Source organism: Ovis aries, chromosome 1 (genome assembly GCF_016772045.2).
Source record: "Ovis aries strain OAR_USU_Benz2616 breed Rambouillet chromosome 1, ARS-UI_Ramb_v3.0, whole genome shotgun sequence".
NCBI classification, from domain to species: Eukaryota; Metazoa; Chordata; class Mammalia; order Artiodactyla; family Bovidae; genus Ovis; species Ovis aries.
Genome location: NC_056054.1, coordinates 208234651 through 208254971, shown reverse-complemented (window position 1 = coordinate 208254971; position 20321 = coordinate 208234651). Strand labels below are relative to the sequence as shown.

At 46.6% G+C, this 20321-nt stretch overlaps 1 protein-coding gene across 1 annotated transcript in view; it reads left to right on the top strand.

Moving 5' to 3' along the window:
- Positions 1 to 1220: 1220 nt before the first annotated feature.
- The window catches only part of USP13 (ubiquitin specific peptidase 13), a 135435-nt gene continuing 116334 nt past the window's right edge, over positions 1221 to 20321 (top strand). Inside the window, exon 1 of the mRNA XM_027958132.2 lies at positions 1221 to 1433. Coding sequence (XP_027813933.1) covers positions 1266 to 1433 — 168 coding nt within the window. The 5' untranslated portion in view covers positions 1221 to 1265. The remainder of the gene's footprint in view (positions 1434 to 20321) is intronic.

Below are 20321 nucleotides of genomic sequence, written 5' to 3'. Positions count from 1 at the left end.
AGTTTCCTGAGGAATCTCCATACTGTTTTCTACAGTGGCTCTGCCAACTTATATTCCCACCAACAGTGCAGGAGAGGTCCCTTTTCTCCACACCCTCTCCAGCATTTGTGTTTGTAGACTTTTTAATGATGGTCATTCTGACCCTCTGTGAAGGGGTACCTCATTGTAGTCTTGATTTGCATAAAAATCAGTGTATTGAGTCACTTTTTCTGTTTCACTAACTGGTCGGTGTCACTGGTATCCTGCTCCTTAGATTAGATGTAGTTAGAGAAGCTCAGTGGAACTGACCTCATGTTCTGAGTTTCTTTCTTTCTTCTTTTTTTTTTTAAAGAAAATAAGAGTATGCTGTGACAAATTTTCTGTTTTTGCAGATTATTAAATCACCTCCCACCCCAACCTATTCCCATTTATTATTTAAGGAACTGGACATGCAAAGGCAGGGAGGAAGTATGTATGCAGTAAGATCCCAAATCAGTCAACTGAAATGGTTCATGCAGAGAAGACTTTCCAAAGATAGAGAAAAATATACCTTCCCCCAAATAATCCTGATACTCTCCCCCACTCGGAAGAAAAGTCAGTATTACTGGAAAAATATACATTTATCCTTACTTAATCTTACTCTATTCTCTTTCAAAGAGCTTTAGATCTTAAAAACTTGAGGAGCAAGTCTTAGATTAACATCGGAGTGCCAAAAACAAATTTAGATTTGGGCCCCACTTTAGGTTCTAGAGTCCCACCCCTATCCAATCAGGGTACGTCCCCGCTGTTACCCTGGTTGTTTAAAAGCTAGCGGTTTAAAAAATCTCAAATCCTGCCCTTTGTTGGCTGCCTCGGAGGTTCCCCTTCGCAGAGCAGCGATTTAGGATAGAAAACACGGCGGTGGTGCTCCACCGCAGCCGGCCCCGGAGCCTGCGCACCCAGGACTCGCCCTCCGCCTCGGCCGCCAAGCCCGGCCAGGGCCCCAGGCCCCTCTCCAGTGCCCCCTCCCCGCGCGCTGCGGCGGGTGCTCCCGAGCGCCCCGCCTGACGCTGCAGCTGGGCCGGCGATTCGCCATTGGATTAAAAATAGCAGCGTCCCCTTCAGCAGCCAGCCCGCCCGCCAGCCCAGGCCCGGGGTGCCCGCTCCCGCCCCGCGGCCGGCTCTCCCCGCCCGTCCCGGCTCGGCTCCAGCAGCCCGCGCAGCCCGCCGCCGCCGCCGCCGCCGCCGCCGCGGAGGTGGGCAGACCCAGCGCCCCGCTCGGCTCGGCTCGAGTGCGCGCCGCGGCCATGCAGCGCCGGGGCGCCCTGTTCGGCGTGCCGGGCGGCAGCGGCAGCAGGAAGATGGCTGCAGGAGACATCGGCGAGCTGCTCGTGCCCCACATGCCCACGATCCGCGTGCCCCGGTCCGGGGACAGGGTCTACAAGAACGAGTGCGCCTTCTCCTACGACTCCCCGGTAAGTGAGACCCGGCGGCAGGACGGCGTCTCGCGGGAGGCTGCGGTGCCCGCGGCCTGCGGCCGTCGCGAGTCGCCGAACTCGGCCGCACGTGAAGCGCGGTGGGGGGGGGGGGGGGGGGAGATGCGCGGCGGCAGCCGGGGGCCGGCTCCTCCGGGCCTCAGAGTTGCCTCAGGGGCACGGCAGTTGGGCAAACACTGGAGGAGTGCCTGCTGGGTGCCCGGCGGCGCAGGCTTCCCCAGGGCTGCTGCAGCCGAAGCCCGGGACGGCCGGGGTCGTTTGCTCCGCCGCCTTCTTAGGCTGCCAGGACCCCAGTTCCTAGCAGCGGTTCCAAAGCCCCGCCGCCGTTTGAGAGAGAGAGCGAGTCGAAGCGTTCCCTAATCTTAACTGTGCGTTGCAGATGGTTTGCGTCCTCTTTGGGAGGAGCACGGAGGGCAGGTGGGCGGACGAGGTTGATTCACTCCGGATGTACGCAGCCCTTCTCTTTCTGGGACCGTTCGCTTTGCCCAGGGATTCCCACTCCTGGACAGTTCTGCTTTCCTCTCTGAGCTTTCCTCTCTCCACTTTAAATTACTCCCCACTCCTTTTCTTTCCGTCAGAACATCGGAAGAAACCGTCGGCTGCTTCCACTGGGGCAGCAGAAATAGAGGGTCTGCTGGATTGTTAACGGTTTCCTGAATCCTTTCTCTTTCCCTCCTAAACGAGTCGCTTTGACTGAAATGCACCAGTATAAATGATTAAAAGTTCAATCGCTAGTCGTGACCTCAGAGACTGGCGGGGAAAGTCGAGACGCACCACCGCCTTTCACCCGGCGCTGTTGGTGTGTTTTCCACCAGGTTGTATGTGTATGTGTGAGAAGGAAAAAGGAGGGTGGATTGTCCTTTTCGGGAGTCAAAATGGGCTTCAAAGTGACTCAGCTGTCTGGCGTTTATCATGTCTTTTTGAGGACCAGGTTATTTTTATCCACCCACTTTAGAGCTCATGTGTCACTCGGCAGATCTCGATGCAAAAGGGAGGTTTCTGGATTGGAGGCACCGAGGCAGGTTTCACAACAATAGTCTAACACAGTTTATTCATATTATGTTTTGTTGGAGGGGGAAAAAAAGCCAGATAAATGGCACCTGTTCCAAAGTATCCTTATTATCTTGAGTTGCTTTCAGCTGATTTCCAAAGCTTTTTTGTTTTGTACACAGTGGAGTTGCAGAACTTATCCTTTCTGCGCTATTTTTCTTTTATGCTAATAACAGATCGTTTGGGAGATAAAAGTCTCATTTATTTGCTCATTACTTTCTTTTCTTTTAAAAAGGTGTGCAGTGTGAAGTGAAATGGCTATATTTATTACTTAGCGGCTTGTAATCACAACTTAATGTGTCTGTCAGCAGTGTCATTGTATCCACAAAGTATCTGAAAACGTCATGTCCAGATTTTGTGTCTAGTGTTGAGCAGGTTTCCACTAATAGCTTCTAAAGCTGGAGAGGAATGATCCTACTTAACTTAAGCAATCGAAGATTGTGAATGCCATTGGGAGAGTAGCCCAAGTATTTTAGGATAATACATCATGTAAAGTGGGTAAAACTGCTTTCTCTTTGTTTAACCTGGGTTACTCTTCAGATTCTTCTTGCAAACTTTGTTATTGAAAGTCTTTGCCGTGTTTTATAGTGTATGGTAGGAGTGAAGAAAAAAAGCTGATTATTTTACTCACTTTCACAAATAGTTATTGGAAGGTTCAGTTCAGTTCAGTTCAGTCGCTCAGTCGTGTCCGACTCTCTGCAACCCCATGAATCGCAGCACGCCAGGCCTCCCTGTCCATCACCAACACCCGGAGTTCACTCAGACTCACATCCATCGAGTCCGTGATGCCATCCAGCCATCTCATCCTCTCTCGTCCCCTTCTCCTCCTGCCCTCAATCCCTCCCAGCATCAGAGTCTTTTCCAGTGAGTCAACTCTTCACATGAGGTGGCCAAAGTACTGGAGTTTCAGCTTCAGCATCATTCCTTCCAAAGAAATCCCAGGGCTGATCTTCAGAATGGACTGGTTGGATCTCCTTGCAGTCCAAGGGACTCTCAAGAGTCTTCTCCAACACCACAGTTCAAAAGCATCAGTTCTTTGGTGCTCAGCTTAGTGTGTGCCAAACACTATTCTAGAAGTATTTTGTCCAGTGTAAACTGATTTCATTCATGTCACAGTAGTTCCTTGGGGAAGACTGGGCTTGTTTACAAGGCTGATGAATCAGTATATTTCTTTATGTTTCAAGGGAGGAAGAGCGAGAAGATTTTATAACAAGTTATATTAAAGTACAGTGCATGATAATTCAAGATCTTTCCCTATGGTACTTATTTAACACTTCATCATGAATCTCATAAGGGTTCTAGAGCACCTACTATGTGCCAGCTGTTACATTCATGGCTATAAGAACCATACAGAGCAAAATTCATTGGTGCCAAATAGCAGACTTTAATCCACAAGTGCAGTAGGACTGTGGTAGAGAAAGGACCAAAATCATCTGAGTGGAAACAATAGCCATCCTTGCATTGGATACTTTTGAAAATGGTCATAAATAAGGATGGTTAGAAATAAATAAAACAACATTCTAGGCAACATAAATTATATGTGTAAACACAAAGTGTGAATATTTTCTTTTTATTTGCTAGTAATGTATGTGGAAGAAAAAGACTGATTTGATAAGCAGTGAGGTCAGAACCAAGTAGAATAGAAGATGGGGGCCTTGAATGCCAAGAACAGGATCTTGCATTTCATGTGGTCAGTTATGGAAAGGTCCTGTGAGTAATATGATTTAAAGGGGTGTTAGAGGAAGACTGAATTGATAAATTTTTATTTTGCGTCTCCCGTGTCTAAGGTGTGGTGTGACCACTTTTACTGTTCTTCTCCTTCGTGGGTGTGAAGTGGGACAGCGTGACAACTCATTTCAGTGTCTGTCTCCTTCCTTTCTTCCCACCTGCTAGGGGTTTGCACAGAGCAGATGTCCAGTAACAGTTATTTTGGCATGAGTGAGAATTTGTCTTTTCACCTACCAATTTGGTCCACTGTCTCACCATGACCAGTAAGGTTCACCTCTCTAGGACTTGGTTCATCTTGCAGGATCTGTAATGGGACCTTCCTGGAAAAGGGGGAGTTTCAGCTTCAGCTTTGTGTTCCCAGCTGCTGGCCCAGCATCTGGTATATGTACCAGGAACTCAGTGAATGTCTAGGAAACATACAAAATTATCTGTGGTTATGGGTTATGAAAATGGCAAGGATACACCACATGGGAAACACTGGGAAAGGAATCTTGTAGGATTCTCCTGTAGAAAGTGGGACTTTGTTGTGGGGGACAGATGTGAAAGAAAGAGCTGGACTGGCAGGGTTTGAATTCTAGCTGTTACCCAGCTTTGTAACTTCTGTGTGTCCCAGTTTCTCCAGTCTGCAAAATGAAGACAATAATAGATCCTACCTCATGGGGCTTGTGGATTAAATAAATATGTGTGCCTGGCCAATTAGTAATTGCTATAGGAAGAAACGGGGCTTCCTTGGTGGTTCACATGGTAAAGAATCTGCCTGCAATGCAGGGGATCTGGGTTTAATCCCTGGGTCAGGAAGATCCCTTGGCGAAGGGAATGGCAACCCACTTCAATATTCTTGCCTGGAGAATTCCATGGACAGAGGAGCCTGGTGGGCTACATACAGTCCATAGGGTTGCAAAGAATCAAACATGACTAAAAGCTACTAACATTTCAGTTTCATAGGAAGAAAAGAAAGAGATAAGAAGTTGTAAGCCCAAGTGTTTGGTTGTCAAGGGTTTTGTAGAAAGTTTGACATAGTTAAGTGGGGGAAATTGGTTCATACTTCTGCTCACAACCTTCATGAACTGCCATGTAAAATCTACTCTCTCCTCTTTAGTTATTGAGCCCCACCTTCATCTGAATATACCTTGTCCCACCTCTCCCGCCTTTCTATGTTGCCAGCTCTGAGGAGTCCAGACTCTGGGTCTTCAACCTGAGGAGACTTTTCTTCCTTTTCCAGGACCGCTTTCCTCTCTTGGTAATCTTTCAAAGCTCTTTCTCAGCCCTTTCTGCTTTAGACTTCATCCTTTCCTCTGAAGCCTACATTACTTAGGGTCTGTGTTGTACAACACGGCAGTTAGAGTCTATCTTATATAGTTTGCCATCATTTTATTTCTTTTTACCCACTTAACTGGTAGTTTTAAAGCATCTGCTGCTGCTGCTAAGTAACTTCAGTCGTGTCCGACTCTGCATGACCCCATAGACGGCAGCCCACCAGGCTCCCCTGTCCCTGGGATTCTCCAGGCAAGAACACTGGAGTGGGTTGCCATTTCCTCTTCCAATGCATGAAAGCGAGAAGCCGCTCAGTTAGTGTCTGACTCTTAGCGACCCCGTGGACTGTAGCCTACCAGGCTTCTCCATCCATGGGATTTTCCAGGCAAGAGTACTGGAGTGGGGTGCCATTTCCTTCTCCGTTTAAAGCATCTACCAGGTGCAGAGCCTTGTACTGAGCACTAGGTAGGAGAGGAGCAGGGCCACAGGGCTGGCTGCTAATTATGCTCCCACCCCACCTGTGTGAGTGGGGGGACCTGGGCTTATGTCCTGTCTCAGTTGGGGTCAATTGAAGGCTGAGACAAGGGCTTTGGCCCAGGCCTTTTATTTTGGAAAGGTATCCCAGGGAACAGAAGAGGAAGAACGTCCAAAGAAATAGGGACAAAGGGAAGGAAGGAACGCCAAACGAAGGTGAGTTACTGGGTCAGTGCTCCCCACCAGGACTCTGGCAAACTATCAGTGCCCCTCAGCAGTGCCTTCCCACCCTGGGACCCGACCCGGAAGAAGAGAGTGTTTATCCATTGGCTCCTGTGGCCGGTCGGTCAAGGGTGCCCCAGGGCTGAAACACTTGGCCTCTTCCAGGCTTGTGTTTGTGCCTGGGAGGCTAAGTAGGCTCCCTGCAGGCATGCTGAGACCAGCAGCCTCTGAGAATCGAGAGACCCTAGTGCAGCAATGAAGCTAGGACTGTCAGGCCATTTGCTGTGGTGAGCAGGGGCACACACCCCAAAAATGGCTGTGAGACCAGCATAAGCCACGTCCCCCTCACCTCTTCTTCCCTTCCAATGTCAGCACTATTTTGTAAACAGGAGCTCTTCCCCCATTCTCCAAAGCTCTGAGATCTCTCAGTGATGTTGAGAGTGATGTTGGTTCTCTGCCTTCCTTGGGAGTTTTTGCAAATCTCTGGGAGCCTCAGTTTGGTAGTTGCTGGTGTAGATATCCACTGGGAAAGGCTTTGAGATCATCTCTTTGTAGGAAAATTTCATATTAGGGGCTCAGTAAATTCTTCTGTGATTTACAGTAAGAAAAGTATATTTGGTTTTTGTTCCTATTCCTGGCACAGAGCTCCTAAAACTCTTGGAATTTCCGAAATGATAAGAGCCATGAAGGTGTCTTTCATTATTCTTAACAATCTCCTTTCAGCCACACCTGAGTTTATATTAGAGGCTTTTGGAAAGCCCCTGGTTGCCAGGGAAACCAACCTAGTGGTTAGAAGGTTGGAACTTTCAGCCCCTCCTTATCTCCTGGGTTGTTGTTCAGTCACTCGGATATGTCCAACTCTTTGCGACCCTGTGGACTGTAGCCTGCCAGGCTCCTCTGTCCGTGGGATTTTCGAGGCAGGAATACTGGAGTGGGTTGCTGTTTTCTTCTCCAGGGAACTTCCCCACCCAGGGATTGAACCTGCGTCTCCTGCACCGGCAGGTGGATTCTTTATATTGAGCCACCTGGGAAGCTCTTACCTCCTGGGAGGGGAGAGGAACTGGAGATTGACGTAATCCACAGTGGCCAGTGGCTTAGTCATTCTCACCTGTCTGATGAAGACAGCAGCAACAAAAATCCCTGAACTCTGGGGCTGGAGGGTGCTGAGGGTCACAGAACCCCACACTCCTTTACCCCTGCCCTGCCCTGCCCACCACTTCTTCTGGTTGCTCATTGATATTTTTTAACATCCTTTGTAATAAACTGATAATCCTGTAAGTAAATTGTTTTCCTGAGTTCTGTGGGACGCTCTAGCAAATTAATTGAACCTGAGAAGGACGGAGGAGCCTGGTGGGCTGCAGTCCATGGGGTCACTAGAGTCGGGCACGACTGAGCGACTTCACTTTCACTTTTCACTTTCATGCATTGGAGAAGGAAATGGCAACCCACTCCGGTGTTCTTACCTGGAGAATCCCAGGGAAGGGGAAGCCTGGTGGGCTGCCATCTGGGGTCACACAGAGTCGGACACAACTGAAGCGACTTAGCAGCAACAGCAGCAGGGCTTCCTGGGATACTATTTATAGTCCATTCTTCAGAAGCACAGGTGATAACCCAGCCTTCCCACTGGTGTTTAAGGGGCAGGGGGAGGCAGTCTTGTGGGGCTGAGTCTTTAATGTGCGGACTGTGATGGTAACACCAGGTAATAGTGTCAGTGTGTGTTAGTCACTCAGTCGTGTCTGACTCTCTGCGACCCCATGGACGGCAGCCCACCAGGCTCCTTAATTGAGTTAAATTGTGGGGCACTTGGTGCCTATGGAGAGATGGAGAATTGCTTCCTGTGGGAGAAACACCCTCTCCCCATGCCCCCCACACACATTTGGTGGCCGGAAGGGAAGTACTCTGTAAGTAGAGGAGGAACTATACTTCTGTCTTTCCTTCCTTCTCCCAGTTTTTGTGCATTTGCCTGGTACTACCTCAGACATTGCCAATAATAATAATGACAGCTGATATCTGTACAGAGCAGTGGTTCTCAACGTGTGCTTCCTGGATGGGCAGCACCAGCAAGTCCTGGGAACCCGTGGACATGCCAATTCTTGGGTCCCTTCCCAGACCACTGAAACAGACACTCAGGGGATTGGGGGTCTAGCAAGCCTGATTTGAATAGGCTTTCCAGGTGACTCTGAGGCATGCCGAAGTTTGAGGTCAGTGACAGGGCGTTTACTAGGTGCCTGGGAGCATTCTGGGCATGCGCTTATTCATATGTGACCTCACGCAGTCCTCAAAACAACCTTATGCTGTGTGTTATCATTTTGCAGATGAGGGAACTGAAGCACAGAAGTCACGCGAAATACTAAGTGGTAGACCTGAGTTTTGAGTCCAGGCTGCCTGGCTCTAGAATCTCCTTTTGTTCCTTATTTATACCACTTTAACCATGCTAATTGTACAATTCAGTGCCGTAAGTGCATTCACATCGCCGTGCAACCATTATCACCATCCATCGCTACCACTTCTTTACCATCCCAAACTGAGACTCCGCACCCATGAAGCAATAACTTTCCATCCCCTGCTACCTCCAGCCTCTGGTAACCACTGTTCTATTTTCTGTCTCTGTAAATTTCCACATTCTAGATACCACATGTAACTGGGATCACAGAGTATTTGTCCTTTTGTGTCTGGTTTATTTCACTTTGTATGTTTCATCCATGTTGCAATATGTGTCAGAATTTTCTTCCTTAGAATGATATTCTGTGTTTCTTACAGACCACATTTTGTGTGTCCATTCATCTGTGGATGGACATCTGGGTGGTTTCTATTCTTTTGAGGATCATGAATAAAGCTGCTGTGATCAGTGATATACAAGTATCTGTCTGAATCCCTGTAGAAACGGTGCTTTTTACTGTTGTGCTGTGTATGCTGCCTTCTGGGCAATGCGACTTGCCATTATGGGGCTTGCTTGTTTCCCAGGGGGAAAAATAATTTAGGATCTATGTGGAAAGACCTTCCTTCTAATGGATAAACAGATATAAGATAGTAAAGCAAAATTTAGAAATTTACACCTTTTTTTTCCTCTTTGAAGGTGTAAATTTTAAATATAATTGGTTTCACATATCGAAAGTTCCCTTCTGGGCGTTCCTGGTGACTCAGTGGTAAAGAATCTGCCCTCTGATGTAGGATACACAGGATTGGTCTCTGGTCAAGGAACATCCCACATGCTGCGGAACAGCTAAGCCCGTGTGCCCCAACTATTCAGCCAGCGCTCAAGAGCCTGTGCTCCGCAACAAGAGAAGCCACTGGACGGAGAAATCCGCACGCTGCAACTAGAGAGTAGCCCTCGCTTGCTGCAACTAGAGAAAAGCCTGCATGAAGACCCTGCATAGCCAAAAGTAAATAAAATTATTTAAACAAACAAAAAAGTTCCCTTCCAAAAGCAACTAACTAAAAAGTTGTTTTACAGTAAGAATTCTCAAGCTTTTTGGACCCTTTATTCTTAAACATTTTTGAGGAATTCAAAGAGCTTTTGTGTGGTTTCTATCTATTGATACTTACTATGTTAGAAATTAAGACAGAAAACCTTAAAACAACTTCCATTCTATTAGCTGTTACAGTGATGACGTCATCAGATGACATATAGACTCTGAGAAATACTCGTGAGAGAATGTGGGTGAAAAAAGACAAGTAAGTTCATTATGAAAATAGTGTTGACCTCCCAGGTCCTTTGAAGGGTTTTGGGACATCGCAGGGTCTCTAGGCCATACTTTGAAAACCAGAGTTCTAGAGTTTAGACAGGAAAAGTACAGCTGGTTACCCCAGTGACTTATCCTGCCTGCACTGTGGTTTTTGTAGATTCACTTTTTCACATTTGCGGTGATCAAATAACTTGATAATCTTAGCTCAACCATAATGTCATATTCTACAGGTTCATTCTTTTTAAAGCAAATTAAAACTTACAGAATTTGACTCTTTGAAAACTGCAACTATTAATATTTGGACCTGGAAATTGTTGGTTCTTTCAGAGAAGAGAATTCTTCATTCCGTTGCCTGTAAGTTTTATTGTAGGGTCCTCTGGCTGGGCTATTTCTTTGGGGAACCTTGTGTTGTTGTATCTTGATTTTTTTGCTTTGACCACTGGTTAGGAGACTTTTGTTATCACTTCTCTGGAAACTGAAGCTCTGTCTGCCAGACTCAAGGAGCTGAGCAGAAGAGGATGAGGGTGGTCTCAGCATTTGGATATTGAATACCAGCTATTTCATATACTGTCTCCTGGTTCTCAACCCTATCCTTGTTTTGCTCCCCATCCTTGATGGCAGGATTCTGTTGCACATGGCAGATGTGAGTGTGTCCTTCTGGGACTCAATGGGGACATCAGTCATGGGGGGAGCTGGGGTCATTTGTGCAGTTTCTTGTGATGTTTGTGTGTTCTGATTTCCTGAACTTGAGTGGTGGTTTCTCTGACCTTGGCTCTTACAATTCTTCCCGTGATTTTTGTCCCTCTATTTCCCTATGTTAAATCCCTTCCTGCCTGAAATACCTAGAATAGTTTGTATTTTCTGACCAATTCTGGACTGATACACGTACATAGCACATACATTTCTAAGTCTCTGTGTATTGTGGCACCCCTATTTTTAACTGAACCCATTGTCTCACAGACCTGCATTCTGTTTTTACCTGCTTTAGAGAATAAATCAGTAGTTCGCTAGTGTGGGAGGACACAACTGAATGACTGCAACAACAGTGTGGGGAGGGACTTCTTGGAATGGAGAAGGAATCTTGGGTCCTGAGTGTTACCTACACAGATTTTCAACTTTTCCTCTTCATTTTAACTCCCTTTCACCCCAGTTTCAGAGTAAGCTGGAGTTGTTGTTCAGTCACTAAGTTGTGTCCAACTCTTTGTGACCCCATGGACCGTAGCACACCAAGCTCCTCTGTCCTCCACTCTGTCCTGGAGTTTGCTCTAATTCATGTCCATTGAGTTGGTTATGTCATCTAACCATCTCATCCTCTGTCACCCCCTTCTTCTCCTGCCTTCAATCTTTCCCAGCATTAGGGTCTTTTTCAGTGAGTCAGCTCTTTGAATCAGTTGGCCAAAGTATTAGAGTATTAGCATCAGTCCTTCCAATGAATATTCAGGATTGATTTCCTTTAGGATTGACAGGTTTGATCTCCTTGCTGTTCAAAGGACTCTCAAGAGTCTTCACCAGCACCACCGTTTGAAAAGCATAAATCTTCAGTGCTCAGCCTTCTGTATGGTCCAACTCTCATATCCATGCATGACTACTGGAAAAACCGTAGCTTTAACTATATGGACCTTTGTTAGCAAAGTAATGTTTCTGCTTTTTGATATGTGTCTAGGTTTCCGAGGAACAAGTATCTTTTAATTTCATGGCTGCAGTCACCATCTGCTGTGATTTTGGAGCCCAAGAAAATAAAATCTGTCACTGTTTCTACTTTTTCATCTTCTATTTACCATGAAATGATGGGACCTGGTGTCATGATCTTAGTTTTTTGAATATTGTGTTTCAAGCCAGCTTTTTTACTCTCCTCTTTCACCCTCATCAAGAGACTCTTTAGTTCCTTTTCACTTTCTGCCAGTAGAGTGGTATCATCTGCATATCTGAGGTTCTTAATATTTCTCCTGGCAATCTTGATTCCAGCTTGTGATTCATCCAGTCCAGCATTTTGTGTGATGTACTCTGCATGTAAGTTAAATAAACAGGGTGACAATATATAGGCTTGTCATATGCCTTTTCCAATTTTGAACCAGTTAGTTGTTCCATGTCCAGTTCTAGTTATCTAGAGTCTTTTGGAAATTCTGGGGTATAAATCAGATTGGATCTTGTCTTCCCTCTTGTAAGCCTAGGGTTCGGCTTTGTCAGCTCATCTTAGTCTTTAGCGCTTATCCACCTGCAGTCCAGTTTCCAGATTTTGTGGGTTATGTTTTAAAATATCACTTAAACGTAATTTTATTTGGGTTTCAGAAAGGAGTGAAATTGATGTATGTGTGTGATCAGCCCTTTGTACCCTAGGATCTTACTTTTCTCATCTAATAATCAAGAAGTCACTTGCCATCCTGTTTTGTTAGCGGTTATGGCACCCCACTCCAGTACTCTTGCCTGGAAAATCCCATGGATGGAGGAGCCTGGTAGGGCTGCAGTCCATGGGGTCGCTAAGAGTCGGACACAACTGAGCGACTTCACTTTCACTTTTCACTTTCACACATTGGAGAAGAAAATGGCAACCCACTCCAGTGTTCTTGCCTGGAGAATCCCGGGGATGGGGGAGACTGGTGGGCTGCCGTCTATGGGGTCGCACAGAGTCGGACACTACTGAAGCGACTTAGCAGCAGTAGCAGCAGCAATTACCTTTAAAGTTGTATCAGATTTAGAGCTTTGGAATGTAAGAGATGATGCTGATCCTGCAGGAAACCTTTTGGGAAAGTATGTGTTCAGCTCATGTTGAACTTGGTTACCTGTGCAACTCTGAATTCTCATTTCACTCTCCTGCTTTCTTCTTCCTGTGGATGGAGCTCGGTTCAAGTGCTGCGGTTCATTTAGTGCCCCAGGCTGGGGGATGTACCTGGTCATCCACTCTGCTCCCTCTCCCTTGCTGTCTTTTTAAACAGTTGTGTAAAACACTCACAACATAAAATTTACTGTCTTAACCATTTTACGTGTATACTTCAGTGGTATAAAGCAGATTCCCATTGTTGTGCAGCCTTCACCACTACCCATCTCTGGAATGCTTTTCATCTTACAGAACTGAAACTCTGTCTCAGTTAAACAGTAATTCCGCATTCCTCCTTCTTCCCAGCCCCTGGCAGACACCATCCTATTTCCTGTCTCAATGAGTTTGACTGTTCTAGGTATCTTACGTAAGTGGGATTTATCCTTTTGTGACTGGCTTATTTCACTTACCTTGTTTTGAAGGGTCATACGTGTTGTAGCATGTGTCAAAATTTCCTTCATTTTTAAAGCTGAATAATATTCCATTGTATGTATATAGACCAGTTCAGTTCAGTCGCTCAGTTGTGTTCGATTCTGCAACCCCATGAACCGCAGCACGCCAGGCTTCCCTGTCCATCACCAACTCCCAAAGTTCACCCAAACTCATGTCCATTGAGTCGGTGATGCCATCCAACCATCTCATCCTCTGTCATCCCCTTCTGTTCCTGCCCTCAATCTTTCCCAGCATCAGGGTCTTTTCCAATGAGTCAGCTCTTCGCATCAGGTGGCCAAAGTATTGGTGTTTCAGCTTCAATATCAGTCCTTTCAGTGAACACCCAGAACTGATCTCCTTTAGGATGGACTGGTTGGATCTCCTTGTAGTCCAAGGGACTCTCCAGAGTCTTCTCCAACACCGTGGTTCAAAAGCATCAGTTGTTTGGCGCTCAGCTTTCTTTACAGTCCAACTCTCACATATACATGACTACTGGAAAAACCACAGTCTTGGCTAGATAGACCTTTGTTGACAAAGTAATGTCTCTGCTTTTTAATATGCTGTCTAAGGAGTAAACATCTTTTAATTTCATGTATATAGACCACATTTTGTTTATCCATTCAACTGTCAACGGACACTTGGGTGGCTTCCTCCTTTTGGCTATTTGGATAGTGTTGCTGTGAATATAGAGTATTCCTTTCTCTTTTATGTCACTTTGCATTAGTGATGGGGTTCCAGTTTGGCCTTTTGTCTCCTACACTGCCAAGGCTCAGGTTCTCGTCACCTCTTGCCTAGACTCCTGCAGAAACCTCTTAACTAACTTCCTTACATCCCTTCCATCTGTCACGTTGCACTCCCAGTTGTTTCTCTAAAACATGGGTCTTGTCACGTCATTTCCCTGCCTAGGAGTTTTCAACAGCACTAATCTAAAAATAGTAAACATGTCAGTTTATCACGTTGATCTAACTTTCCTTGCTAGTGTTGTCTCTTAGCACCTGCCTACTGCCTGCATTCCCTTTGGCCTTAAGGACTCTTTCTTCAGATGGTCCATGCTTTCATTCCTCTGCACATTGGCCTGTACTCTTCCCTTAGCTTGGAATGCCTTCTCCCAACCCCTCACCCCCTGCACCCCACTGATCCCTAAAACCCAGCTCATGTATTTTCCTGGGGTGTTCTCCACACCCCCACCCCCAAGCTGGGCTGGAGATTCATTGTCCATCTCTATCATGGTTGAGGTACTGATTGTTGAAGATACAGAGTAACTGAGATCTTAGAGAATTAAAGGGAAAAGAGTAGAGAACTGAGGGAATTGACTGGTGGTCCAGTGGTTAGAACTTGGTGTTTTCACTGCCTGGGTTCAATCCCTGGTCAGTGAACTAAGATCCCATAAGCCAAGCAACACAGCCAAAACAAAGAACAGTAGAGGGCAGAAAGCTGTGCCATTTTGTGAACCTGTGCTAGTAAATCTGTATCTTTTCTGTTTTTATATTTTTTAAAAATCATGAGCATACATATTAGAATAAAACATGTTCTTAAAAATAACCAGTGCTGTATTTTTATTTTATCATATTGTCTGGAAAGTTATAAGCTGGAAAAGTGAGGGAAAGGTGTCGCAGCTACTTGCTGTTTTGTGTATTGTGATTCTAGATGCCCCAGGGTCTTGGTGAAAGCAATCACACATGGTGATCTGGGGGAGATGACACGAGAGCTGGTCTCTGTGAACATCACCCAGGCCTCTGTGCTGCTGCTCATGTGCAGTGTTACGGGTGATCAGCCCAGGACGACACTTGTCCCCATGTGCAGATGAGGTGTGAGCAAGAGCACCTATTTTTGGAGCTGGAACAGCAGGACAAGGCAGTAATGACAAGAATTTGATGAATCTGAACATGCCTCCAAACTAGAGATGTTGCTTAAGATACAAAAGAATATGTGCTTCCTGCGGTAAGATTAAAAATAAGATTTTGTTTTGTGTCAGTTAGCAAGGACTCATACTTATTTAGAGCCTCCTATGCCCCTGGTACTGCTCTCAGTGCTATGGTGGAGGTGTGAGTTTTAGGAGAGAAACAGGACCACAGGAAAAGAGGGTATGATCTGGATCTTTCTGTCATAGTGGAGTGTCTATAATGAGTCAAATACCGTATGAGGTACTTCTATACACACCACCTCATTTAATTACAATAGTAACTGACTTATAAATGACAGTTACTGTTGTCCCGTTTTACAGAAGAGGAAGCTGAGAGTCAGGGAGGTTCAGTAGACTTGTATGTGACAGAGATGGGATGTCAGCCCTGATGCGTCTTGAGGTTAGACCCTGAAGCACTGTTAGGATATTCAAGATATGAACAGTGTGGCCCTGAATGGAGATCTCAGGCACAGAAAGAGTAGGTAAAGACTGGAAGAGTTATTGGTCTAGACAGTCAGGTGGGACCTGAAGAGGGGGCATTTTGGAGCAGGGGAGACAAGGCGTGGAGGTGGGACCAAGCTCGGTGTGCATATGAGAGCCTTCACTGGCTAATGGGAGAGAGGATTGTTGGGGAGACTGGAAGGCAAGGCTGACATCTCTGTGGGTGATGGAGATTGTCTCGATAAGATTAGACTAGACTAGCAGGCCAGTTAAGAGCAAGGGAACAGCATGAGGCCGTGTGACTGTGAGAAGACTTTGAATAGTAATTCCCAGGAGTTTCTTGTAATTTCAGAGGGGGTTGCCTCCATGAGAGTGTTGGCAGTGGGGATAGAGATACTGGGGTGGTAGGGCTAACTTGGTAGAGATTTCGATGGAGGCTGCGGTTCAACTTGGTGACAGAATATGCAGTGGGAGAAGGCGTGGGAGGAGTTAAAGATGACTTCACGGCTGGTACCCTGGAAGATGGACTGAATCAAGGACAGATGAGGGAGGTGAGGCAGTCAGATGCAATGGGCAAGTGCTGCGTGCCCTCAGGGAAAACTGCAGACTGGCATGGCGCTCAGAGGTCAGTGTTCAGACTGCAGGGTCTGGCAGCCCCTAGTTTAGGGACTCAGGATTTGTGAGTAGCCCTTCCTTTCTAAGAGCCCCAGGGTCCCACTGCTTTGCTCCTGGGGTCTTTGCCCCTGGGGTTATTGAGGGGGCAGCAACTAGCAAAGGCCTCTTGGCTTCCTGCTGATTGGCTCCAGTTCAGAAAAGCTCAGACAGGAGCCTGGGGCAGCATTTCCAGCCTGGAGTTTTGGAAGCAGCCTCAGTTGGTGTGAGCTGTCTTTCCAGACCCCCAACCAGCACAATGCAACCACTAATAGATCAGTTTAGTAGCTGAAGTTGTGGTTGTTTAGTCGCTCAGTCATGTTTGATTTCTTTGTGACCCCATGGACTGCAACACGCCAGGCTTGCCAGTCCTTCATGGTCTCCTAGAGCTTGCTCAGACTTGCGTCCATTGGGTCGATGATGCCATCCAACCATCTCATCCTCTGTCACCCCTTCTCCTCTTGCCCTAAGTCTTTCCCAACATCAGGGTCTTTTCCAATGAGTTGGCTCTTTACATTAGATGGCCAAAGTATTACAGCTTCAGCTTCAGCATCAGTCCTTCCAATGAATATTCAGGACTGATTTCCTTGAGGATTGACTGGTTTGATCTCCTTGCAGTCCAAGGAAGTTAATATGGAGGCTGCCAAACCCTGCAGATGCTTTACTAGCACCTTGGACTCCCCCACCCCCAACAGTGGGTCTTCCCACTGCTGTTGTCAAGGAGCCCTCAGCCTGGACGGGCCAACTCCAAGAACTTAGCTGTCCTTTTCACGTTTGGGGAGTTGAACTGGCAGGGCCTGCTCCAGCTTCTCCCGTCCCTTGCAGGATAGCCCAGGCGATCACTCAGCCCAGGCTACTTACTTGAGCGGAGTGGCTCTCCTTTGCTCTTCCTGCTTTCTTGGAATGAAACAGCCTTGAAAAAAAAAGAAGTATCTGCTCTTTTCTCCAAGCACCTCCCCGGCCCCCTGACAGCATGTGCTTACCGACAGCCGCCCACCTAGCTTCTGCCACCATAATGACATCTGCTTCTCAGTTGCATCTGGAAGCATGTGGAGGCCAGACTGGCCTGGGTCCCAATCCCATCCCACTCCCCGCCCCCCCCCCCCAATACTTCTTACTACTTAATAGCAACAGGACTTCATCGAGTGCCTTGATTTGGCTACCTTTCTCTGAGCTTTGATTTTCACCTCCCATTCTAAAGGAGATCAGCTCTGGGTGTTCTTTGGAAGGAATGATGCTAAAGCTGAAACTCCAGTACTTTGGCCACCTCATGTGAAAAGTTGACTCATTGGAAAAGACCGTGATGCTGGGAGGGATTGGGGGCAGGAGGAGAAGGGGATGACAGAGGATGAGATGGCTGGATGGCATCACCAACTCAATGGACATGAGTTTGAGTGAACTCTGGGAGATGGTGATGGACAGAGAGGCCTGGCGTGCTGTGATTCATGGGGTCACAAAGAGTCGGACACGACTGAGCGACTAACTGAACTGAACTACAAGGTTGTACTCACGGCTGCCCGTGGAATGTTCCTTATTGCTAGCCCTATCTTTAGTGAGATGTGGTGGAGAGATTCCTCCGAGAAGAAAGTGAAATGAGATCTAGAGGGTCTTGAGGTTGCCACAGAGGGACATCCTGTACTTAGCAATTCTTTGTTCTATAGTGAAAGCCTTGGGCATGAGTGTTTGCTGGCCTCCTTGAGGGGAGCTCTGTTCAGGGCTGTTCTGTGTGTGTGTTAGTTGCTTAGTTGTGTCTTTGTGACCCCATGGATGTAGCCTGGCTGTCCATGGGATACTCCAGGTAAGAATACTGGAGTGGGTTGCCATTTTCTTCTCCAGGGGATCTTCCCAACCCAGAGATCGAACCCAGGTCTCCACTACTGCGGGCGGATTCTTTCCTGCCTGAGCCATCAGGGCTGTTATTCATACTCAAATTTAGCTCTTATTGATGGGCTTTTATGAGTTAGCCTGGAAGCCTAGTCTCTGGGTGTAATGTGGTTTATCAGGGGAAACGCATCCTGAAGAAAGCCATCTTTTCTTAAAAATAATAAGACCCCTGACTTTAAGAGGTGTATTACCTTTGACAAAGCAGTTTCACGTTTTTTAAAAAAGATGTATGCTGGGAATTACTTAGATGGATTATAGCTTCAGTTCAGTGCTGCTGAAGATGTTCACCTCGTCTTCATCCTCTCACAGTTTTTATTTTGCCCGTTTGACCTGTGAGCATCATAGTAACTACTGCTCCTCTTGCTCTGCCCAAACCCTTCCTAGCTGTTCAGGTGACAGCATCCTCATTGCTCCAAATACCCAGAGCAAGGATTTTGTTTTATGCTTAGGGGAAAAGTTAATAAATGATGCCTCTGTGAAATAGTAAATTTACAGCGTGTCGAAACCTGTGCTTCTAGTGTCAGCCCAGGCTGTGCAGCTCTAAGGTGTAGGAGTTCCCTGCAGAGAGAACGTCAAAGTTGCAGCAAACTTGAAGAAATCATGACTGCATAACATTTCTAAGTTTTCTTAACACTTCATGGCCACAAGCAGGATTTATCAATGTTTAGCAGAGAGGCTGACAGTCTCTTGGGATTATATGCATTTTTTTTTTTAAGCTGATATTGTTGTTCAGTCATTACTCTGACTCTTTGTGACCCCATGAAATACAGCATGCCTGCTGATATGGACAGATTTATTTCTGTGGATTTGCTGTGGAAACCGGGGTTTTGGATTTTGCAAATGTTGTATTCTGGGAGTTTTGTTCTACTGGTGAATGGTTTGAGTCTTTCCTTGCTGTTCAGCCTGTATATGTTTTTGATGGTACTTTTCCTCTGTTTCCCTTTTCTGTGGATTGCATGCTTGCTGCACTAGATCTGGAACTTTGCTTTACTTTCTTATTGCACATTTGCTTCCCATCTGCATGCACATAATTTTTGTATTTTAAAACTGTTGTCTGTTTTTCTCTAGGAGCCAGATTGTACTGGACAATCTGTGCTCCGGTCATTAGAATATTCATATATACCATATAGGTATGGAAGGACCCGAGAGGCTAAATTAATGGACAGGTGGTTGCTCGATGAAAGAGTTGAGCAGGGAGAAGATGGGAAGTCTTATGAAGTAATGAGTCAAAATGTTTAGGGGTTGACCTCTAACTGCCGTTTCTCACACACTTCTACAGTTCTGTCTTCTGCGCTTCTGAGCTGTATCCTAAAGTTGTATCCTGAATCTGCCCCAGTTTCCCCATCTCTGCCCTCAGCCCCTTTCCCGTCTTCCTCCTCTGCCTCCCCCAGGCTCAGCCATTGTCTTACCTTGTTTAGACAGGGCTGTCTAAAAGAACTTTCTGGGATGATGGGATTGTTCCATGTCTGCACTGCCCAGTGTAGTAACCCCTAGCCCCATGTGACTACTGAGTGGCCAGTGTGACCAAGAAACTGATTTTTTTGGTCACCTACTTTAATTTAGATAGAAGTACTCACATGTGGCTAGTGGCCACTGAATTGGACAGCGGGAGCCTAGGCTCTACGGTAGCCTGGGAACCATGTATTCTCTGGGTCCTCTCTCCATGATTTTCTCTGTGGTAGCCAGAATGATCTTTAAAAAAGTAGATGAGATTATGGTGCTTCTCATCTGGGAACCCCCCAGTGCATCTACAGGCCTGTCTTCTCTCTCCCCTGACTCCAGCACCCTGAGTTTCTTTCTGTCCCTTTGACGACACAGCCAAGCTTTTCCGGGAGTTGTGGGCTTTGCACATGCTTTCTCATCTAGAGTGTGTGCTCTTTCTTCGTTTTGTTTGTCTGATCCCTCGTTTTGAGATCTTGCCCTTCCAGGAAGCCCTCCTTCCCCGCCACCCCCAGCGGGTTATCCCCACCACGCTGTATCAAGACCCCAACTCTCTTGTTTCCAATCTCAGGCTCCTCTGTCACTTATCTCTGTCAGAAATTGTCTTTGAGCCTCTCTGTTATTTTCTCTCTCCTTGCTGGGATGCGGATGTTGTCAGGACACCAAGCTTGCTTGTCTCTCTCTTTGCTGAATAAACTCTTCCTGTCCCACATCCTCCCGCACCCTCTTCTCTTGCACCCCCGGAGAAGACATCACAACCACATGCTCTCTCACAGCTTCTTTTCCAGACTCTGTGCAGACCATCCCCTTCGGTAAACTTGGATGCCATCCATCTGGGGTACAGTGTCCTTGATTAGCTTCATTTTTTCTCAGTTGGAATCACTTTC